This window comes from Vigna umbellata, chromosome 7 (assembly GCF_029865625.1).
Source record: "Vigna umbellata cultivar VRB3 chromosome 7, Vumbellata_1.0, whole genome shotgun sequence".
NCBI classification, from domain to species: Eukaryota; Viridiplantae; Streptophyta; class Magnoliopsida; order Fabales; family Fabaceae; genus Vigna; species Vigna umbellata.
In genome coordinates, this window is record NC_142171.1 from 12,726,034 (window position 1) to 12,748,584 (window position 22,551).

General features: G+C 48.0%; 1 protein-coding gene across 1 annotated transcript; it reads left to right on the top strand.

Moving 5' to 3' along the window:
• The first annotated feature begins 3,440 nt into the window (after positions 1-3,440).
• On the top strand, positions 3,441-4,977 carry LOC148195175 (uncharacterized). The gene is made up of 6 exons (XM_088093959.1): positions 3,441-3,883; positions 3,966-4,133; positions 4,212-4,316; positions 4,418-4,466; positions 4,547-4,642; positions 4,731-4,977. The coding sequence occupies exons 1-6, from the start codon at positions 3,681-3,683 to the stop codon at positions 4,818-4,820; spliced, it is 711 nt and encodes a 236-aa protein (XP_087950085.1). The 5' UTR covers positions 3,441-3,680; the 3' UTR covers positions 4,821-4,977.
• Positions 4,978-22,551: the final 17,574 nt, after the last annotated feature.

The following is a 22,551-nucleotide window of genomic DNA, read 5'->3' on the forward strand; positions in this document are numbered from 1 at the left end:
AGACAGTATATACAAGACATCGAAAATTTCTTCCTCGTAATCATCCTTATCGTAGATTGAAAAAAGCATTTAATGGAAGTGCTGAGGATGAGGTTGTGTGCAGACCCCGGAATGGTGAAGAGGTGTACAACGAAGTGAAAAACATTGACATTGTGTTTGGAAAACATCATAAAAGTACCTATGCAAAGAACATCTGGAAGAAACGATCGATATTTTTTAAGCTTCCATATTGGTGTGAACTTGATGTTAGACATTGTATTGATGTGATGCACGTTGAAAAAAATGTTTGTGACAGTGTTATCGGAACTTTATTAAACGTCAAAGGGAAGACCAAAGACGGAATAAAAGCAAGACAAGATTTGGCTGACATGGGAATCCGATCTGAGTTACATCCACAGATAATAGGAAGACGCACCTATCTGCCCCCAGCCTGTCACACACTTTCCAAAAAAGAAAAACAAAGTTTTTGTAACTGTTTAAGAAGTGTGAAGGTTCCGCAAGGTTATTCTTCAAACATTAGTAACCTTGTGTCTATGCAAGACTTAAAGCTAGTTGGTTTAAAGTCTCACGATTGTCATGTATTGATGCAACAGTTGTTACCAGTTGTTATTCGAGGTATATTACCTCCTTCTGTTAGGGGTATTCTGACACGTCTGAGTTTTTTCTTTAATGCCATTTGCAAGAAAGTTGTTGACCCTCGAAGTTTAGATGAATTGGAAAATGAGGGAATAAGACTACTATGTCAATTGGAGATGTATTTTCCACCTTCCTTTTTTGACATCATGGTACATTTGATTGTTCATCTAGTCAGAGAAATTCGAATATGTGGGCCGGTCTTCTTAAGGTGGATGTACCCAGTTGAAAGATACATGAAGATCTTAAAGGGATATGTCAAGAATCAGTATAGACCAGAAGCTTCAATCATAGAGCGATACGTTGCAGAAGAAGCCATTGAATTTTGTTCAAGTTATATGCCATCTTGTGAACCCGTCGGTCTTCCGAAGAGCAAAAATGAAGGAAAATGTGAAGGTAAGGGTGTTCGAGGTGTGAGAATTCAAAGTGTTAGCAGAAAAGAAATTGACCAAGCTCATTTGTACGTCTTAAACAACACTGTTGATGTGATTCCTTACATTTCTGACCACGTTAATGAAATAAAGGCAGCAAACCCAAAAATGAGTGAAAAATGGCATCTTAATGAACATGTGAAAACCTTCTTGGGATGGTTTAAGAAAAAGATGTATGCGACTCCACATGTTTCTGAAACTTTATTGAGGTTATCTCGTGGGCCGAACACAGAGGTCATTACATATGGTGGGTACTATATAAACAATATTTCATTTCAGACAAAGGTAGAAGATGACAAAAGCAGAGTTCAAAATAGTGGCGTCACACTACAAGCTGAGGCTGTGCACTTTGCTAGTTCTAAAGACAAAAATCCAATCACAGCATCCATCAGTTATTTTGGAATAATACAAGAAATATGGGAAGTTGATTATGTTACTTTTAGAGTACCAGTTTTCAAGTGTAAATTGGTTGATATAAATTCTGGTGTCATGATGGATGACCTTGGTTTCACATTGGTAGACTTGAACAAGATGAATTACACTGATGAACCATTTATCATGGCTAGTCAAGCAAGACAAATATTCTACGTAAGTGATCCATCGAATAACAAATGGTCAGTGGTTTTAGAAGGTAGAAACATGCATGGACATGAGGATGACGATTCTCTTGATATACTTGAGACAACATCTGTTGCATGTAGACCCACTGAAGACCCAGTTGATGACGTTGCCGATGTAATGCAGGCAATTCGTAGTGATCACAACGAAGGCATTTGGGAAAAAACAATTAATTAATAGGTTAATATTTTCACTTTTATTGACTTTATATGTATGTTCATCATAATTGAATTATTACTAACGTTGTATAATTTTTTTAGGTATGTCGGCCTCAGACTCAGGATCGGGAAAGAGCAGACGTGGACGAGGCGTCACCCGAGTGGCAGATGTGACATCCGGACGCGTGGATGGTCAGAGGAGGCATGTTGACATTGACCCCAGATCAGGTCATCCATCAGGGCCAAATGCTGATAGGTTTAGGAGTTATCTGGGCAAGTTAGCAAAAAGTCATGTCTCTATCCTTCATGCATGTTGGGATGACGTCCCAGAGGTCGACAAGAACCTCTTATGGCAAGATGTTCAGGTATGTTTATACTTCATGCAATTTGTGATATACTTATCTGTTATGTTTTCTTTTGGTAACAAGTTTTTGGTTTTAAACAGCAACATTTTGATATTCCAAACACAATGCAAATCAGAAAGAAAGTGTTATCGCATATAGCGATAAGATGGAGGGATTTCAAGACAAGGCTGACACGACTATATGTCTTTGGAGATAGACAACATGAAAATCCATCTCAGCATTATACCTTCACAGAGGAGGATTGGATGCAGTTTCGTGCATCTAGAGAGTCTGAGGAATGGAAGGTATGTTTCTTAAGATCGCCTTTCATTGAGTTTTTATGATTATACACTTACTTATATACATGGTTTCACAGGATAAAAGGTTAGCCGCCCAAGAAAGACAAAAGTTAAACGACGCACCCCACTTGTTATCACGAGGTGGATATGCAAAATTGGAGAAGAAACTGAGAAAGTCTAGAGCCGATGCCTTGGGACTTGAGTCGCCCGACCTAGCACCTGCACCTGCTAGGTACGAGCTGTGGAAGGCTGCTCGGACTAAATCTGATGGGAACATGACATCTTCCTCAGCTGCCTTGATCTCACAGAGAATTGTAAGTTCAAATTATAAGCAGTTATTTGATTGTGTATCTATCACAGCATGTCTTCTAAGTAACTTGGTTTTTTTATGTGCAGGATGAGTTGGTTGAGCAGCAGACTCAAGGCACATTTGCTGGCCAAGGTAGGGACGACATTCTGACAACGGCCATTGGAAGGCCCGAGCACCCAGGACGTGTACGTGGAGTTCCTGGGGCGATTGGTCTTCGTGAGTATTTTGGCCCTACACAGAAAACCCCCCAATCAATGAGTCAGGAGACACTGAGGCAGATGGATCTTCAATGGGAGGAAAGACTCAACCAAAGCATGAGATCAATGGAGCAACGATTCATGGAGCAGCTACAAGAACAAAAACAAATACAAAGAGCGCTTGAAGAAAAGCTGCATTCCATGACGCAAGGCGACATGGGGGTCGATGAAACTCTCACACCACCTCGTGTCAGCACTAAAGGATCATGCTCTGCTGTAGACCCCACTCAGTATAGCGGTCAATATGAGCTGTTGGTTGATGGGGATCCCCCACGCATTGTGGCTGTCGGACGAGTGCTTGAGGGAGGGGAGAGCATTCATGGTGTTGCCATATTACCCCAGCACGTGCGTGTGACCATTGACGAGGTTCGGGATCCCCAGGCTCAGGTGCCTGTACCCACTCCAGAAATTAACTTTGTGGGGGAGGCCATAGGATCATTTATTGCATGGCCTAGAGCATTGATCATGTCCCACATCGCTACTCCACAGGTATAATGTCTTTTAAAATAGTATTTCTATGTTTATTCTTCATATAATTGTTGACAAAGCTTTGACGTAAATTCTTATCTTCAGTTCACACGTCCTCAGAAGCAGCCAATTCATGATACAGTCATACATGAAGATGATGAGATGGCTGAAGCGGAGGATGATCCTCTATCAAAGTTAGTGACAAAATTACCCAAATTAAAGAAAGCATCATTAGAAGTCTACTGGGATTTGAGGGTATTTGGTCTTCCCCCACATGTGCCAGTTTATATCACATTTTCTGATGCATTGGAGGTGATTGGGGGAGACAGGATGTTGAATATTTCCATCATTCAGCTGTGGTGCATGTAAGTTACTCAATTTGGTCTTTCATATTACTTTTATTTACATTGTTATATAGTTTCTAACAACTTAACTTTGTTGTTTTAGGTACATGGACACAATCGTTGTAGACCAAGGTCGGTCTTCCATGTACGGATTTGTTGAACCTCAGACCATTCAACCGTCTGGTAACACACTTCAAAACAGACAAGATTATTTGCAAACATGGATGGATGAGTCAAAAAGAGACGTATACCTTGTGCCATACATTGACGGGTAGGTGTTGTTATATGTGGTCAGTTTATTATTATAGTTTCGTTAATTAGTTGAATAACTATTTGTCCTTCGTGATAGGTCGCACTGGCAGCTGATGGTAATCCTTCCCAAACAATGTAAAATTATATTTTTTTGTTCGTTGCACAGGAGGATGAAAACTGAGTTGAGAACCATGCTTCAAGGGTAAGTGTTTCTCCAAAAATGACTTTGAATTTGATGTTCACCTTCAACTTTTATGATAAAATAGTCATATTAATTATACTTTGTGTTTTCAATCTGTACAGAGTTATTGGTAAATCTCGTGGTCAACTGGTTCAAGTTTTGTATCCAAAGGTTGTAAGTCATTTAACGTTTCCTTTTCATTTATGTTATTGAATGATCTAAATTCTTAACTATTTAGTTTGTTATTTTAGTGTAACCACCAGGTAGATTCATGGGAATGTGGCTTCTATGTGATGTGTTGGATTAAGACCATCATTCGAGCAGTCATTACAGATGACTGGAATGAGGTAATGATATATACCTTCAATACATTACAAATCATATTCATCTACAACTATATATGAAACAATAATGAATCTTTGTTGAATTTTGCAGCGCTTCAAGACTACATCGCCTATTACAGAAGACACAATTAAACAGATAAGGCAGGAGTGGACCGCTTATCTTCTGCAAAGATGGAGTTAGGAATAGTTATATTTCTTGTTGAACATTGTTTAGTTTTTTAGTTTAAGTTTTATGTTGATAGTTTGGTAGTGGATTGAACTCCACATTAAGTAGAACTTTGTTTATATAAAACGCATTTTTATATTATTGCAAAATTGTTCTGGGACATTTTTCTGCTTTTCAGGTGTGGTTTTATTGAAAAAATAAACTAATTTTTAAAAAAAAAAACGCCCAGTAGACGTCCGTTAGTGCACAGTCGGACGTCTACAGACGTCTGTCAGTGCACACACGGACGTCCACCCCCCAGCTCCTACCTAAAACATTTCAGCAAGGTAGACGTCAGGGGGGAGGAGGCGGACGTATATATAGACGTCCGTCCAGAAACAACGGACGTTTATATAGGCGTCCGTCCAGACACAACGGACGTTCATGTAAACGTCCCTCCTGACACAACGGACGTTCATGTCGACGTCCGTCATGACACAACGGACGTTCATGTAGACGTCCGTGCTGACACAACGGACGTTTTACAGAGACGTCCGTCCTGCCACAACGGACGTTCATGTAGACGTCCGTGCTGACACAACGGACGTTTACAGAGACGTCCGTCCTGCCACAACGGACGTCTGAGCGACGTCACCCACATAAACGTCGGGCGTACGCCGGACGTCAAAAGGCCAAAATATCGGACGTTAAAACCCCTTTCTGCACTAGTGAAGTGGAGAATGTGGACGAAGTGGAGGAAGTGGAAGAACTTGACGAAGTGGAGGAAGTGGACGAAGTTGACAAAGTGGACGAAGTTGACGAAGTTTACGAAGTGGACGAAGTGGAGGAACTGTCTGAAGTGGACGAAGTGGACGAAGTGGAGGAAGTGGAAGAAGAGGACGAAGTGGAGGAAGTGGACGAAGTGGAGAAAGTGGAGGAAGTGGAGGAAGGGGACGAACTTGACGAAGTGGACGAAATGGACGAAGTGGACAAAGTGGATGAAGAGGACGAAGTGGAGGAAGTGGAGGAAGTGGACGAAGTGGAGGAAGTGGACGAAGTTGACGAAGTTGACGAAGAGGACGAAGTGGAGGAAGTGGAAGAAGTGGAGGAAGTGGAGGAAGTGGAGGAAGTGGACAAAGTGGAGGGAGTGGAGGAAGGGGACAAACTTGACGAAGTGGACGAAATGGACGACCTGGACGAAGTTGGCGAAGTTGACGAAGTGGAGGAAGTGGAAGAACTTGACGAAGTGGAGGAGGTGGACGAGGTTGACGAAGTGGACGAAGTTGATGAAGTTTACGAAGTGGACGAAGTGGAGGAAGTGTCTGAAGTGGACGAAGTGGAAGAAGAGGACGAAGTGGAGGAAGTGGAGAAAGTGGAGGAAGGGGACGAACTTGACGAAGTGGACGAAATGGACGAAGTGGACAAAGTGGACGAAGAGGACGAAGTGGAGGAAGTGGAGGAAGTGGAGGAAGTGGACGAAGTTGATGACGTGGACGAAGTGGACGAAGTGGATGATGTGGACGAAGTGGAAGAAGTGGACGAAGTGGACAAAGTGGAGGAATGAGGGAGTGGAGGAAGTGGACGAAGTGAACGAAGTTGACGAAGTGCATGAAGTGAAAGAAGTGGACAAAGTTGACAAAGTGGAGGATGTTGAGCAAGTGGAAGAAGTGGACGAAGTGGATGAAGTAGAAGAAGTGGACGAAGTGGAGGAAGTGGACGAAGTGGATGATGTTGAGGAAGTGGAAGAAGTGGACGAAGTTGACAAAGTGGACGAAGTGGACGAAGTGGAAGCAGTTGACGATGTGGAGGAAGTGGATGAAGGGGACGAACTTGACGATGTTGACGAAGTGGACGAAGGGGACGAACTCGACGAAGTTGACGAATCGGACGAAGTGGAGGAAGAAGTTGAAGAATAGGACGAAGAGGACGAAGTGGAGGAAATAGAGACAGTGGACGAAGCTGAGGAAGTGGAGGTAGTGGAGGAAGTAAACGAAGAGGACGAAGTGGGGGAAGTTCACGAAGTGGAGGAAGTGGAGGAAATGGAGGAAGTGGAGGAAGTGGAGGAAGTGGAGGAAGTGGAGGACGTGGAGGAAGTGGAGGAAGTGGAAGAAGTTGACGAAGTGGACGAAGTGGACGATGTTGACGAAGTGAACGAAGTGTAGGAAGTTGACGAAGTGGAGGAAGTGGAGGAAGTAGATGAACCTGACGAAGTGGACGAAGTGGACGAAATGGACGAAGTGGAGGTGGTGGACAAAGTTGACAAAGTGGAACAAGTGGATGAAGTGAATTAAGTTGAGGAAATGGAGGAAATGGACGATGTTGAGGAAGTCAAGGAAGTATACGAAATGGAGGAAGTGGAGGAAGTGGAGGAAGTTGACGAAGTGAAGGAAGTGGAGGAAGTGGACGAACTTGAGGAAGTGGAGGTAGTGGACGAACTTGACGAAGTGGAGGAAATGCACGAAGAGGACGAAATGGACGAACTGGACGCAGTGGACGAAGTTGACGAAGTGCAGGAAGTGGAGAATGTGGACGAAGTGGAGGAAGTGGAAGAACTGGACGAAGTGGAGGAATTGGACGAAGTTAACGAAGTAACGAAGTGGACGAAGTGGAGGAAGTGGACGTACTTGACGAAGTGGACGAAGTGGACAAGTGGACGAAGTGGACGAAGTGGACAAAGTGGACGAAGCGGACGAAGTGGACGAAGTGGAGGAAGTGGAGGAAGTGGACGAAGTGGACAAAGTGGAGGAAAGGGAGGAAGTGGAGGAAGGGGACGAACTTGACGAAGTGGACGACATGGACGAAGTGGACGAAGTTGGCGAAGTTGACGTAGTGGACGAAGTGGAGGAAGCGGAGCAAGTGGACAAAGTTGAGGAAGTGGACGATGTTGAGGGAGTGGACGAAGTTGACGAAGTGGACGAAGTGGAAGAAGTTGACGAAGTGGAGGAAGTGGAGGAAGTGGACGAAGTAGACGAAGGGGACGAACTTGACCAAGTGGACGAAGCGGACGAACTCGACGAAGTTGTCGAATTGGACGAAGTGGAAGAAGAAGATGAAGAAAAGGACGAAGAGGACGAAGTGGACGAAGTGGAGACAATGGACGAAGCTGAGGAAGTGGAGGAAGTGGACGAAGTAAACGAAGTTGACGAAGTGGACGAAGTGGAGGAAGTGGACGAACCTGACGAAGTGGACGAAGTGGACGAAATGGACGAAGTGGAGGAAGTGGAGGAAGTGGAGGAAATGGATGATGTTGAGGAAGTGGAGGAAGTAGACGAAATGGAGGAAGTGGAGGAAGTGGACGAAGTGGACAAACTTGAGGAAGTGGAGGAAGTGGACGAACTTGACGAAGTGGACGAAACACACGAAGTGGACGAAGTGGACGAAGTGGACGCAGTGGACGAAGTTGACGAAGTGGAGAATGTGGACGAAGTGGAGCAAGTGGAAGAATTGGACGAAGTGGAGGAAGTGGACGAAGTTGACAAAGTGGACAACATGGACAAAGTTGAGGAAGTGGAGGAAGTGGACGAACTTGACGAAGTGGAGGAAGTGGAGGAAGTGGAAGAAGTGGAGGAAGTGGAGGAAGTGGAGGAAGTGGACGAAGTGGAGAAAGTGGAGGAACTGGAGGAAGTGGAGGAAGGGGACGAACTTGACGAAGTGGACGAAATGGAAGAAGTGGACGAAGTGGAGGAAGTGGACGAAGTGGATGAAGGGGACGAACTCGACGAAGTTGACGAAGTGCACGAAGTTGACGAATTGGACGAAGTGGAAGAAGAAGCTGAAGAAAAGGATGAAGAGGACGACGTGGACGAAGTGGAGACAGTGGACAAAGCTTAGGAAGTGGAGGTAGTGGACGAAGTTCAGGAAGTGGAGATAGTGGACGAAGTGGACGTGCTTGAAGAAGTGGAGGAAGTGGACGAACTTGATGAAGTGGGCGAAGTTGACGAAGTTGACGAAGTGGAGGAAGTGGTGAATGTGGACGAAGTGGAGGACGTGGAAGAACTGGACGAAGTGGAGGAAGTGGACGAAGTTGACGAAGTGGACGAAGTTGACGAAGTTGATAAAGTGGACGAAGTGGAGGAAATAGAGGAAGTGGAGGAAGTGGACGAACTGGACGAAATGGACGAAGAGGACGAAGTGGACAAAGAGGAGGAAGTGGACGAAGTGGACGAAGTTGACGACATGGACGAAGTGGATGAAGTGGACGAAGAAGTGGAATAAGTGGACGAAGTTGACGAAGTGGAGGAAGTGGAGGAAGTGGACAAAGTGGAGGAAGTGGAGGAAGTGGATGAAGGGGACAAACTTGACGAAGTGGACGAAATGGACGAGGTGGACGAAGTTGGCGAAGTGGACGAACTTCACGAAGTGGAGGAAGTGGAGGAAGTGGAGGAAGTGGAAGAAGTGGAGGAAGTGGACGAAGTTGACGAAGTGGACGAAGTGGACGAAGTGGACAAAGTGGAGGAAGTGGAGGAAGTGGACGAAGGGGACGAAGTTGACGAAGTTGACGAAGTGGAGGAAGTGGAGGAAGTAGATGAACCTGACGAAGTGGACGAAGTGGACGAAATGGACGAAGTGGAGGTAGTGGACAAAGTTGACAAAGTGGAACAAGTGGATGAAGTGAATTAAGTTGAGGAAATGGAGGAAATCGACGATGTTGAGGAAGTCGAGGAAGTATACGAAATGGAGGAAGTGGAGGAAGTGGAGGAAGTTGACGAAGTGAAGGAAGTGGAGGAAGTGGACGAACTTGAGGAAGTGGAGGTAGTGGACGAACTGGACGCAGTGGACGAACTAGACGCAGTGGACGAAGTGCAGGAAGTGGAGAATGTGGACGAAGTGGAGGAAGTGGAAGAATTGGACGAAGTGGAGGAAGTGGATGAAGTTAACGAAGTAACGAAGTGGACGAAGTGGAGGAAGTGGACGTACTTGACGAAGTGGACGAAATGGACAAGTAGACGAATTGGACGAAGTGGACGAAGTGGACAAAGTGGAGGAAGTGGACGAAGTGGAGGAAGTGGAGGAAGTGGACGAAGTGGACAAAGTGGAGGAAGGGGAGGAAGTGGAGGAAGGGGACGAACTCTACGAAGTGGACGACATGGTGAAGTGGACGAAGTTGGCGAAGTTGACGTAGTGGACGAAGTTGGCGAAGTTGACGTAGTGGACGAAGTTGGCGAAGTTGACGTAATGGACGAAGTGGAGGAAGTGGAGCAAGTGGACAAAGTTGAGGAAGTGGCCGATGTTGAGGGAGTGGACGAAGTTGACGAAGTGGACGAAGTGGAAGAAGTTGACGAAGTGGAGGAAGTGGAGGAAGTGGACGAAGTAGACGAAGGGGACGAACTTGACGAAGTGGACGAAGGGGACGAACTCGACGAAGTTGTCGAATTGGACGAAGTGGAAGAAGAAGATGAAGAAAAGGACGAAGAGGACGAAGTGGACGAAGTGGAGACAGTGGACGAAGCTGAGGAAGTTGAGGAAGTGGACGAAGTGAACGAAGTTGACGAAGTGGACGAAGTGGAGGAAGTGGACGAACCTGACGAAGTGGACGAAGTGGACGTAATGGACGAAGTGGAGGAAGTGGAGGAAATGGATGATGTTGACGAAGTGGAGGAAGTAGACGAAATGGAGGAAGTGGACGAAGTGGACGAAGTGGACAAACTTGAGGAAGTGGAGGAAGTGGACAAACTTGACGAAGTGGACGAAACACACGAAGTGGACGAAGTGGACGAAGTGGACGAAGTTGACGAAGTGGAGGAAGTGGAGAATGTGGACGAAGTGGAGGAAGTGGAAGAACTGGACGAAGTGGATGAAGTGGACGAAGTTGACAAAGTGGACGAAGTGGACGAAGTGGACAAAGTTGAGGAAGTGGAGGAAGTGGACGAACTTGACGAAGTGGAGGAAGTGGAGGAAGTGGAGGAAGTGGACGAAGTGGACGAAGTGGACGAAGTGGAGAAAGTGGGGGAAGTGGAGGAAGTGGAGGAAGGGGCCGAACTTGACGAAGTGGACGAAATGGAAGAAGTGGACGAAGTTGGCGAAGTTGGCGAAGTGGACGAAGTGGAGCAAGTGGATAAAGTTCACGAAGTGGACGATGTTGAGGAAGTGGAGGAAGTGGACGAAGTTGACGAAGTGGACGAAGTGGAAGAAGTTGACGAAGTGGAGGAAGTGGACGAAGTGGATGAAGGGGACGAACTCGACGAAGTTGACGAAGTGGACGAACTCGACGAAGTTGACGAATTGGACGAAGTGGAAGAAGAAGCTGAAGAAAAGGATGAAGAGGACGACGTGGACGAAGTGGAGACAGTGGACAAAGCTGAGGAAGTGGAGGTAGTGGACGAAGTTTAGGAAGTGGAGGTAGTGGACGAAGTGGACGTGCTTGAAGAAGTGGAGGAAGTGGACGAACTTGATGAAGAGGGCGAAATGGACGAAGTGGACGAAGTTGACGAAGTGGAGGTAGTGGTGAATGTGGACGAAGTGGAGGACGTGGAAGAACTGGACGAAGTGGAGGAAGTGGAGGAAGTTGACGAAGTGGACGAAGTTGACGAAGTGGACGAAGTTGACGAAGTTGATAAAGTGGACGAAGTGGAGGAAATAGAGGAAGTGGAGGAAGTGGACGAACTGGACGAAGTGGACGAAGAGGACGAAGTGGACAAAGAGGAGGAAGTGGAGGAAGTGGTCGAAGTTGACGACATGGACGAAGTGGATGAAGTGGACGAAGAAGTGGAATAAGTGGACGAAGTTGACGAAGTGGAGGAAGGGGACGAACTTGACGAAGTGGACGAAATGGAAGAAGTGGACGAAGTTGGCGAAGTTGGCGAAGTGGACGAAGTGGAGCAAGTGGACAAAGTTCACGAAGTGGACGATGTTGAGGAAGTGGACGAAGTGGACGAAGTTGACGAAGTGGACGAAGTGGAAGAAGTTGACGAAGTGGAGGAAGTGGACGAAGTGGATGAAGGGGACGAACTCGACGAAGTTGACGAAATGGACGAAGTGGAAGAAGAAGCTGAAGACAAGGATGAAGAGGACGACGTGGACGAAGTGGAGACAGTGGACAAAGCTTAGGAAGTGGAGGTAGTGGACGAAGTTCAGGAAGTGGAGATAGTGGACGAAGTGGACGTGCTTGAAGAAGTGGAGGAAGTGGATGAACTTGATGAAGTGGGCGAAGTTGACGAAGTTGACGAAGTGGAGGAAGTGGTGAATGTGGACGAAGTGGAGGACGTGGAAGAACTGGACGAAGTGGAGGAAGTGGACGAAGTTGACGAAGTGGACGAAGTTGACGAAGTTGATAAAGTGGACGAAGTGGAGGAAATAGAGGAAGTGGAGGAAGTGGACGAACTGGACGAAATGGACGAAGAGGACGAAGTGGACAAAGAGGAGGAAGTGGACGAAGTTGACGACATGGACGAAGTGGATGAAGTGGACGAAGAAGTGGAATAAGTGGACGAAGTTGACGAAGTGGAGGAAGTGGAGGAAGTGGACAAAGTGGAGGAAGTGGAGGAAGTGGATGAAGGGGACAAACTTGACGAAGTGGACGAAATGGACGAGGTGGACGAAGTTGGCGAAGTGGACGAACTTCACGAAGTGGAGGAAGTGGAGGAAGTGGAGGAAGTGGAAGAAGTGGAGGAAGTGGACGAAGTTGACGAAGTGGACGAAGTGGACGAAGTGGACAAAGTGGAGGAAGTGGAGGAAGTGGACGAAGGGGACGAAGTTGACGAAGTTGACGAAGTGGAGGAAGTGGAGGAAGTAGATGAACCTGACGAAGTGGACGAAGTGGACGAAATGGACGAAGTGGAGGTAGTGGACAAAGTTGACAAAGTGGAACAAGTGGATGAAGTGAATTAAGTTGAGGAAATGGAGGAAATCGACGATGTTGAGGAAGTCGAGGAAGTATACGAAATGGAGGAAGTGGAGGAAGTGGAGGAAGTTGACGAAGTGAAGGAAGTGGAGGAAGTGGACGAACTTGAGGAAGTGGAGGTAGTGGACGAACTGGACGCAGTGGACGAACTAGACGCAGTGGACGAAGTGCAGGAAGTGGAGAATGTGGACGAAGTGGAGGAAGTGGAAGAATTGGACGAAGTGGAGGAAGTGGATGAAGTTAACGAAGTAACGAAGTGGACGAAGTGGAGGAAGTGGACGTACTTGACGAAGTGGACGAAATGGACAAGTAGACGAATTGGACGAAGTGGACGAAGTGGACAAAGTGGAGGAAGTGGACGAAGTGGACGAAGTGGAGGAAGTGGAGGAAGTGGACGAAGTGGACAAAGTGGAGGAAGGGGAGGAAGTGGAGGAAGGGGACGAACTCTACGAAGTGGACGACATGGACGAAGTGGACGAAGTTGGCGAAGTTGACGTAGTGGACGAAGTTGGCGAAGTTGACGTAGTGGACGAAGTTGGCGAAGTTGACGTAATGGACGAAGTGGAGGAAGTGGAGCAAGTGCACAAAGTTGAGGAAGTGGCCGATGTTGAGGGAGTGGACGAAGTTGACGAAGTGGACGAAGTGGAAGAAGTTGACGAAGTGGAGGAAGTGGAGGAAGTGGACGAAGTAGACGAAGTGGACGAACTTGACGAAGTGGACGAAGGGGACGAACTCGACGAAGTTGTCGAATTGGACGAAGTGGAAGAAGAAGATGAAGAAAAGGACGAAGAGGACGAAGTGGACGAAGTGGAGACAGTGGACGAAGCTGAGGAAGTGGAGGAAGTGGACGAAGTAAACGAAGTTGACGAAGTGGACGAAGTGGAGGAAGTGGACGAACCTGACGAAGTGGACGAAGTGGACGAAGTGGACGTAATGGATGAAGTGGAGGAAGTGGAGGAAGTGGAGGAAATGGATGATGTTGACGAAGTGGAGGAAGTAGACGAAATGGAGGAAGTGGACGAAGTGGACAAACTTGAGGAAGTGGAGGAAGTGGACGAACTTGACGAAGTGGACGAAACACACGAAGTGGACGAAGTGGACGAAGTGGACGAAGTTGACGAAGTGGAGGAAGTGGAGAATGTGGACGAAGTGGAGGAAGTGGAAGAACTGGACGAAGTGGATGAAGTGGACGAAGTTGACAAAGTGGACGAAGTGGACGAAGTGGACAAAGTTGAGGAAGTGGAGGAAGTGGACGAACTTGACGAAGTGGAGGAAGTGGAGGAAGTGGAGGAAGTGGACGAATTGGAGAAAGTGGGGGAAGTGGAGGAAGTGGAGAAAGTGGAGGAAGTGGAGGAAGGGGACGAACTTGACGAAGTGGACGAAATGGAAGAAGTGGACGAAGTTGGCGAAGTTGGCGAAGTGGACGAAGTGGAACAAGTGGACAAAGTTCACGAAGTGGACGATGTTGAGGAAGTGGACGAAGTGGATGAAGTGGAAGAAGTTGACGAAGTGGAGGAAGTGGACGAAGTGGATGAAGGGGACGAACTCGACGAAGTTGACGAAGTGGACGAACTCGACGAAGTTGACGAATTGGACGAAGTGGAAGAAGAAGTTGAAGAAAAGGATGAAGAGGACGACGTGGACGAAGTGGAGACAGTGGACAAAGCTGAGGAAGTGGAGGTAGTGGACGAAGTTCAGGAAGTGGAGGTAGTGGACGAAGTGGACGTGCTTGAAGAAGTGGAGGAAGTGGACGAACTTGATGAAGAGGGCGAAATGGACGAAGTGGATGAAGTTGACGAAGTGGAGGTAGTGGTGAATGTGGACGAAGTGGAGGACGTGGAAGAACTGGACGAAGTGGAGGAAGTGGACGAAGTTGACGAAGTGGACGAAGTTGACGAAGTTGATAAAGTGGACGAAGTGGAGGAAATAGAGGAAGTGGGGAAGTGGACGAACTGGACGAAGTGGACGAAGAGGACGAAGTGGACAAAGAGGAGGAAGTGGAGGAAGTGGTCGAAGTTGACGACATGGACGAAGTGGTTGAAGTGGACGAAGAAGTGGAATAAGTGGACGAAGTTGACGAAGTGGAGGAAGTGGAGGAAGTGGACAAAGTGGAGGAAGTGGAGGAAGTGGATGAAGGGGACAAACTTGACGAAGTGGACGAAATGGACGAGGTGGACGAAGTTGGCGAAGTGGACGAACTTGACGAAGTGGTGGAAGTGGAGGAAGTGGAGGAAGTGGAGGAAGTGGAAGAAGTGGAGGAAGTGGAGGAAGTTGACGAAGTGGACGAAGAGGACGAAGTGGAGGAAGTGGAGGAAGTGGACGAAGGGGACGAAGTTGACGAAGGGTACGAAGGGGACGAACTCGACGAAGTTGACGAATTGGACGAAGTGGAAGAAGAAGATGAAGAAAAGGACGAAGATGACGAAGTGGAGACAGTGGACGAAGTTGAGGAAATGGACGAAGTTGACGAAGTGGACGAAGTGGAAGAAGTTGACGAAGTGGAGGAAGTGGAGGAAGTAGATGAACCTGACGAAGTGGACGAAGTGGACGAAATGGACGAAGTGGAGGTAGTGTTCAAAGTTGACAAAGTGGAACAAGTGGATGAAGTGAATTAAGTTGAGGAAATGCAGGAAATGGACGATGTTGAGGAAGTCGAGGAAGTATACGAAATGGAGGAAGTGGAGGATATGGAGGAAGTTGACGAAGTGAAGGAAGTGGAGGAAGTGGACGAACTTGAGGAAGTGGAGGTAGTGGACGAACTTGACGAAGTGGAGGAAATGCACGAAGAGGAGGAAGTGGACGAGCTGGACGCAGTGGACGAAGTTGACGAAGTGCAGGAAGTGGAGAATGTGGACGAAGTGGAGGAAATGGAAGAACTGGACGAGGTGGAGGAAGTGGATGAAGTTAACGAAGTAACGAAGTGGACGAAGTGGAGGAAGTGGACGTACTTGACGAAGTGGACGAAATGGACAAATGGACGAATTGGACGAAGTGGACGAAGTGGACGAAGTGGACGAAGTGGAGGAAGTGGACGAAGTGGACGAAGTGCAGGAAGTGGACGAAGTGGACGAAGTGGACAAAGTGGAGGAAGGGGAGGAAGTGGAGGAAGGGGTCGAACTTGACGAAGTGGACGACATGGACGAAGTGGACGAAGTTGGCGAAGTTGACGTAGTGGACGAAGTGGAGGAAGTGGAGGAAGTGGACAAAGTTGAGGAAGTGGACGATGTTGAGGGAGTGGACGAAGTTGACGAAGTGGAGGAAGTGGAAGAAGTTGACGAAGTGGAGGAAGTAGACGAAGGGGACGAACTTGACGAAGTGGACGAACGGGACGAACTCGACGAAGTTGTCGAATTGGACGAAGTGGAAGAAGAAGATGAAGAAAAGGACGAAGGGGACGAAGTGGAGACAATGGACGAAGCTGAGGAAGTGGAGGAAGTGGACGAAGTGGACGTAATGGACGAAGTGGAGGAAGTGGAGGAAATGGATGATGTTGAGGAAGTAGAGGAAGTAGACGAAATGGAGGAAGTGGAGGAAGTGGACGAAGTGGACAAACTTGAGGAAGTGGAGGAAGTGGACGAACTTGACGAAGTGGACGAAACACACGAAGTGGACGAAGTGGACGAAGTGGACGCAGTGGACGAAGTTGACGAAGTGGAGGAAGTGGAGAATGTGGACGAAGTGGAGGAAGTGGAAGAACTGGACGAAGTGGAGGAAGTGGACGAAGTTGACAAAGTGGACGAAGTGGACGAAGTGGACGAAGTGGACAAAGTTGAGGAAGTGGAGGAAGTGGACGAACTTGACGAAGTGGAGGAAGTGGAGGAAGTGGAGGAAGTGGAAGATGTGAAGGAAGTGGAGGAAGTGGAGGAAGTGGACGAAGTGGAGAAAGTGGAGGAAGTGGAGGAAGGGGACGAACTTGACGAAGTGGACGAAATGGAAGAAGTGGACGAAATGGAAGAAGTGGACGAAGTTGGCGAAGTTGGCGAAGTGGACGAAGTGGACGAAGTGGAACAAGTGGACAAAGTTCACGAAGTGGACGATGTTGAGGAAGTGGAGGAAGTGGACGAAGTTGACGAAGTGGACGAAGTGGAAGAAGTTGACGAAGTGGAGGAAGTGGAGGAAGTGGATGAAGGGGACGAACTCGACGAAGTGGAGGAACTCGACGAAGTTCACGAATTGGACGAAGTGGAAGAAGAAGCTGAAGAAAAGGATGAAGAGGACGACGTGGACGAAGTGGAGACAGTGGACAAAGCTGAGGACGTGGAGGTAGTGGACGAAGTTCAGGAAGTGGAGGTAGTGGACGAAGTGGACGTGCTTGAAGAAGTTGAGGAAGTGGACAAACTTGATGAAGTGGGCGAAATGGACGAAGTTGACGAAGTAGAGGAAGTGGTGAATGTGGACGAAGTGGAGGACGTGGAAGAATTGGACGAAGTGGAGGAAGTGGACGAAGTTGACAAAGTGGACGAAGTTGACGAAGTTGATAAAGTGGACGAAGTGGAGGAAATAGAGGAAGTGGAGGAAGTGGACGAACTGGACGAAGTGGACGAAGAGGACGAAGTGGACAAAGAGGAGGAAGTGGACGAAGTTGACGACATGGACAAAGTGGATGAAGTGGAGGAAGTGGACGAAGTTGACGAAGTGGACGAAGTTGACGAAGTTGATAAAGTGGACGAAGTGGAGGAAATAGAGGAAGTGGAGGACGTGGACGAACTGGACGAAGTGGACGAAGAGGACGAAGTGGACAAAGTGGAGGAAGTGGAGGAAGTGGACGAAGTTGACGACATGGACGAAGTGGATGAAGTGGACGAAGAAGTGGAATAAGTGGATGAAGTTGACGAAGTGGAGGAAGTGGAGGAAGTGGACAAAGTGGAGGAAGTGGAGGAAGTGGATGAAGGGGACAAACTTGACGAAGTGGACGAAATGGACGAGGTGGACGACGTTGGCGAAGTGGACGAACTTGACGAAGTGGAGGAAGTGGAGGAAGTGGAGGAAGTGGAGGAAGTGGAAGAAGTGGAGGAAGTGGACGAAGTTGACGAAGTGGAGGAAGAGGACGAAGTGGACAAAGTGGAGGAAGTGGAGGAAGTGGACGAAGGGGACGAAGTTGACGAAAGGGACGAAGGGGACGAACTCGACGAAGTTGACGAATTGGACGAAGTGGAAGAAGATGAAGAAAAGGACGAAGATGACAAAGTGGAGACAGTGGACGAAGCTGAGGAAGTGGACGAAGTTGACGAAGTGGACGAAGTGGAAGAAGTTGACGAAGTGGAGGAAGTGGAGGAAGTAGATGAAACTGATGAAGTGGACGAAGTGGACGAAATGGACGAAGTGGAGGTAGTGGACAAAGTTGACAAAGTGGAACAAGTGGATGAAGTGAATTAAGTTGAGGAAATGGAGGAAATGGACGATGTTGAGGAAGTCGAGGAAGTATACGAAATGGAGGAAGTGGAGGAAGTGGAGGAAGTTGACGAAGTGAAGGAAGTGGAGGAAGTGGACGAACTTGAGGAAGTGGAGGTAGTGGACGAACTTGACGAAGTGGAGGAAATGCACGAAGAGGACGAACTGCACGAACTGGACGCAGTGGACGAAGTTGACGAAGTGCAGGAAGTGGAGAATGTGGACGAAGTGGAGAAAGTGGAAGAACTGGACGAAGTGGAGGAAGTGGATGAAGTTAACGAAGTAACGAAGTGGACGAAGTGGAGGACGTGGACGTACTTGACGAAGTGGACGAAATGGACAAGTGGACGAATTGGACGAAGTGGACGAAGTGGACAAAGTGGAGGAAGTGGACGAAGTGGACGAAGTGCAGGAAGTGGACGAAGTGGACGAAGTGGACAAAGTGGAGGAAGGGGAGGAAGTGGAGGAAGGGGTCGAACTTGACGAAGTGGACGACATGGACGAAGTGGACGAAGTTGGCGAAGTTCACGTAGTGGACGAAGTTGGCGAAGTTGACGTAGTGGACGAAGTGGAGGAAGTGGAGCAAGTGGACAAAGTTGAGGAAGTGGACGATGTTGAGGGAGTGGACGAAGTTGACGAAGTGGACGAAGTGGAAGAAGTTGACGAAGTGGAGGAAGTGGACGAAGTAGACGAAGGGGACGAACTTGACGAAGTGGACGAAGGGGACGAACTCGACGAAGTTGTCGAATTGGACGAAGTGGAAGAAGAAGATGAAGAAAAGGACGAAGAGGACGAAGTGGACGAAGTGGAGACAGTGGACGAAGCTGAGGAAGTGGAGGAAGTGGACGAAGTGAACGAAGTTGACGAAGTGGACGTAATGGACGAAGTGGAGGAAGTGGAGGAAGTGAAGGAAATGGATGATGTTGAGGAAGTAGAGGAAGTAGACGAAATGGAGGAAGTGGAGGAAGTGGAGGAAGTGGACGAAGTGGACAAACTTGAGGAAGTGGAGGAAGTGGACGAACTTGACGAAGAGGACGAAACACACGAAGTGGACGAAGTGGACGAAGTGGACGCAGTGGACGAAGTTGACGAAGTGGAGGAAGTGGAGAATGTGGACGAAGTGGAGGAAGTGGAAGAACTGGACGAAGTGGAGGAAGTGGACGAAGTTGACAAAGTGGACGAAGTGGACAAAGTTGAGGATGTCGAAGAAGTGGACGAACTTGACGAAGTGGAGGAAGTGGAGGAAGTGGAGGAAGTGGAAGAGGTGGACGAAGTGGAGGAAGTGGACGAAGTGGACGAAGTGGAGAAAGTGGAGGAAGTGGAGGAAGTGGAGGAAGGGGACGAACTTGACGAAGTGGACGAAATGGAAGAAGTGGACGAAGTTGGCGAAGTTGGCGAAGTGGACGAAGTGGAGCAAGTGGACAAAGTTCACGAAGTGGACGATGTTGAGGAAGTTGAGGAAGTGGACGAAGTTGACGAAGTGGACGAAGTGGAAGAAGTTGACGAAGTGGAGGAAGTGGACGAAGTGGATGAAGGGGACGAACTCGACGAAGTTGACGAAGTGGAGGAACTCGACGAAGTTCACGAATTGGACGAAGTGGAAGAAGAAGCTAAAGAAAAGGATGAAGAGGACGACGTGGACGAAGTGGAGACAGTGGACAAAGCTGAGGAAGTGGAGGTAGTGGACGAAGTTCAGGAAGTGGAGGTAGTGGACAAAGTGGACGTGCTTGAAGAAATTGAGGAAGTGGACAAACTTGATGAAGTGGGCGAAATGGACGAAGTGGACGAAGTTGACGAAGTTGATAAAGTGGACGAAGTGGAGGACGTGGAAGAATTGGACGAAGTGGAATAGTGGACGAAGTTGACGAAGTGGACGAAGTTGACGAAGTTGATAAAGTGGACGAAGTGGAGGAAATAGAGGAAGTGGAGGAAGTGGACGAACTGGACGAAGAGGACGAAGTGGACAAAGAGGAGGAAGTGGACGAAGATGACGACATGGACAAAGTGGATGAAGTGGACGAAGAAGTGGAATAAGTGGACGAAGTGGAGGAAGTGGAGGAAGTGGACAAAGTGGAGGAAGTGGAGGAAGTGGATGAAGGGGACGAACTTGACAAAGTGGACGAAATGGACGAGGTGGACGAAGTTGGCGAAGTGGACGAACATGACGAAGTGGAGGAAGTGGAGGAAGTGGAGGAAGTGGAGGAAGTGGAAGAAGTGGAGGAAGTGGACGAAGTGGACAAAGTGGACAAAGTGGAGGAAGTGGACGAAGGGGACGAAGTTGACGAATTGGACGAAGTGGAAGAAGAAGATGAAGAAAAGGACGAAGATGACGAAGTGGAGACAGTGGACGAAGCTGAGGAAGTGGACGAAGTTGACGAAGTGGACGAAGTGGAAGAAGTTGACGAAGTGGAGGAAGTGGACGAAGTGGATGAAGGGGACGAACTCCACGAAGTTGACGAAGTGGACGAAGAGGACGAACTCGACGAAGTTGACGAACTTGAGGAAGTTGACGAAGTTGACGAAGTGGACGAAGTTGACGAAGTTGACGAAGTGGACGAAGTTGACGAAGTTGACGAAGCGGACGAAGTGGAGGAAGTGGATGAAGTGGATGAAGTGGACGATGTGGACGAAGTGGACAAAGTCGAGGAAGTTGACGAAGTTGACGAAGTGGGCGAAGTGGAGGAAGTGGAGGAAGTGGAGGAAGTGGAGGAAGTGGACGAAATGGACGAAGTGGACGAAGTTGACGAAATTGAGGAAGTGGACGAAGTTGACGAAGTGGAAGAAGTGCAACAAGTGAATGAAGTGGAGGAAGTGGACGATGTTGAGGAACTGGCGGAAGTGCACGAAGTTGACGTAGTGGACGAAGTGGCAGAAGTTGACGAAGTGGACGAATTGGACGAAGTGACGAAGTGGACGAAGTGGACGATGTTGAGGAAGTGGCGGAAGTGCACGAAGTTGACGTAGTGGACGAAGTGGAAGAAGTTGACGAAGTGGACGAATTGGACGAAGTGACGAAGTGGACGAAGTGGAAGAAGTGGACGAAGTGGACGAAGTGGACAAAGTGGAGGAAGTGGACGAACTTGACGAAGTGGACGAAATGGACGAAGTTGACGAAATGGAGGAAGTCGACGAAGTTGACGAAGTGGACAATGTGGAGGATGTAGAGGAAGTGGACGAACTTGACGAAGTGGACGAAATGGACGAAGTGGACGATGTTGACGAAGTGGAAGAAGTGCAGGAAGTGAATGAAGTGGAGGAAGTGGAGGAAGTGGACGATGTTGAGGAAGTGGAGGAAGTGCAAGAAGTTGACGAAGTGGACGAAGTGGAAGAAGTGGAAGAAGTTGAGGAAGAGGACGAAGTGGACGAAGTGGAGGAAGTGGAGGAAGTGGACTAAGTGGACCAAGTGGAGGGAGTGGAGGAATGGAACGAACTTGACGAACTGGACGAAATGGACAAAGTGGATGAAGTTGAGGAAGTGAATGAAGTGGAAGAAGTGGAGGAAATGGACGATGTTCAGGAAGTGGAGGAAGTGGATGAAGTGGACGAACTTGATGAAGTGGACGAAGTGGAGGAAGTGGAGAATGTGGACGAAGTGGAGGAAGTGGAAGAACTGGACGAACTTGACGAAGAGGACGAAATGGACGAAATGGACGAAATGGACGAAGTGGACGAAGTTGACGAAGTGGACGAAGTGGACAAACTGTTGCAAGTGGAGGAAGTACACGAAGTGGACGAAGTGGACCAAGTCGACGAATTGGAGGAAATGGAAGAAGTGGACAAAGTCGACGAAGTGGAAGAAGTGGATGAAGTGGATGAAGTGGATGAAGTGAATGAAGTGGAGGAAGTGGAGCAAATCAACGATGGTGAGGAAGTGGACGAAATGAAGGAAGTGGAGGAAGGGGAGCAAGTGGAGGAAGTGGACGAAGTGGACGAAGTGCAGGAAGTGGAGGAAGTTAACGAAGTGGAGGAAGTACAGGAAGTGGAAGAAGTGGAGGAAGTGGAGGAACTAGACGAAGTGGAGGAAGTTGATGAAGTGGACGAAGTTGACAAAGTTGACGAAGTGGACGAAGTTGACGAAGTTGACGAAGTGGACGAAGTTGACGAAGTTGACGAAGTGGACGAAGTGGAGGAAGTGGATGAAGTGGACGATGTGGACGAAGTGGACGAAGTCGAGGAAGTTGACGAAGTTGACGAAGTGGGCGAAGTGGAGGAAGTGGAGGAAGTGGAGGAAGTGGACGAAATGGACGGAGTTGAAAGTAGACGAAGTGGAGGAAGTGGAGGAAGTGAACAAAGTTGACGAAGTGGAAGAAGTGTAAGAAGTGGATGAAGTGGATGAAGTGAATGAATTGGAGGAAGTGGAGGAAGTGGATGAAGTGGATGAAGTAGATGACGAGAATGAAGTGGAGCAAGTGGAGGAAGTGGACGAAATGGAGGAAGTGGAGGAAGTGGAGGAAGTGAAGGAAGTAGAGGAAGTGGAAGAAGCGGAGGAAGTGGAGGAACTGGACGAAGTGGAGGAAGTTGACGAAGTGGACGAAA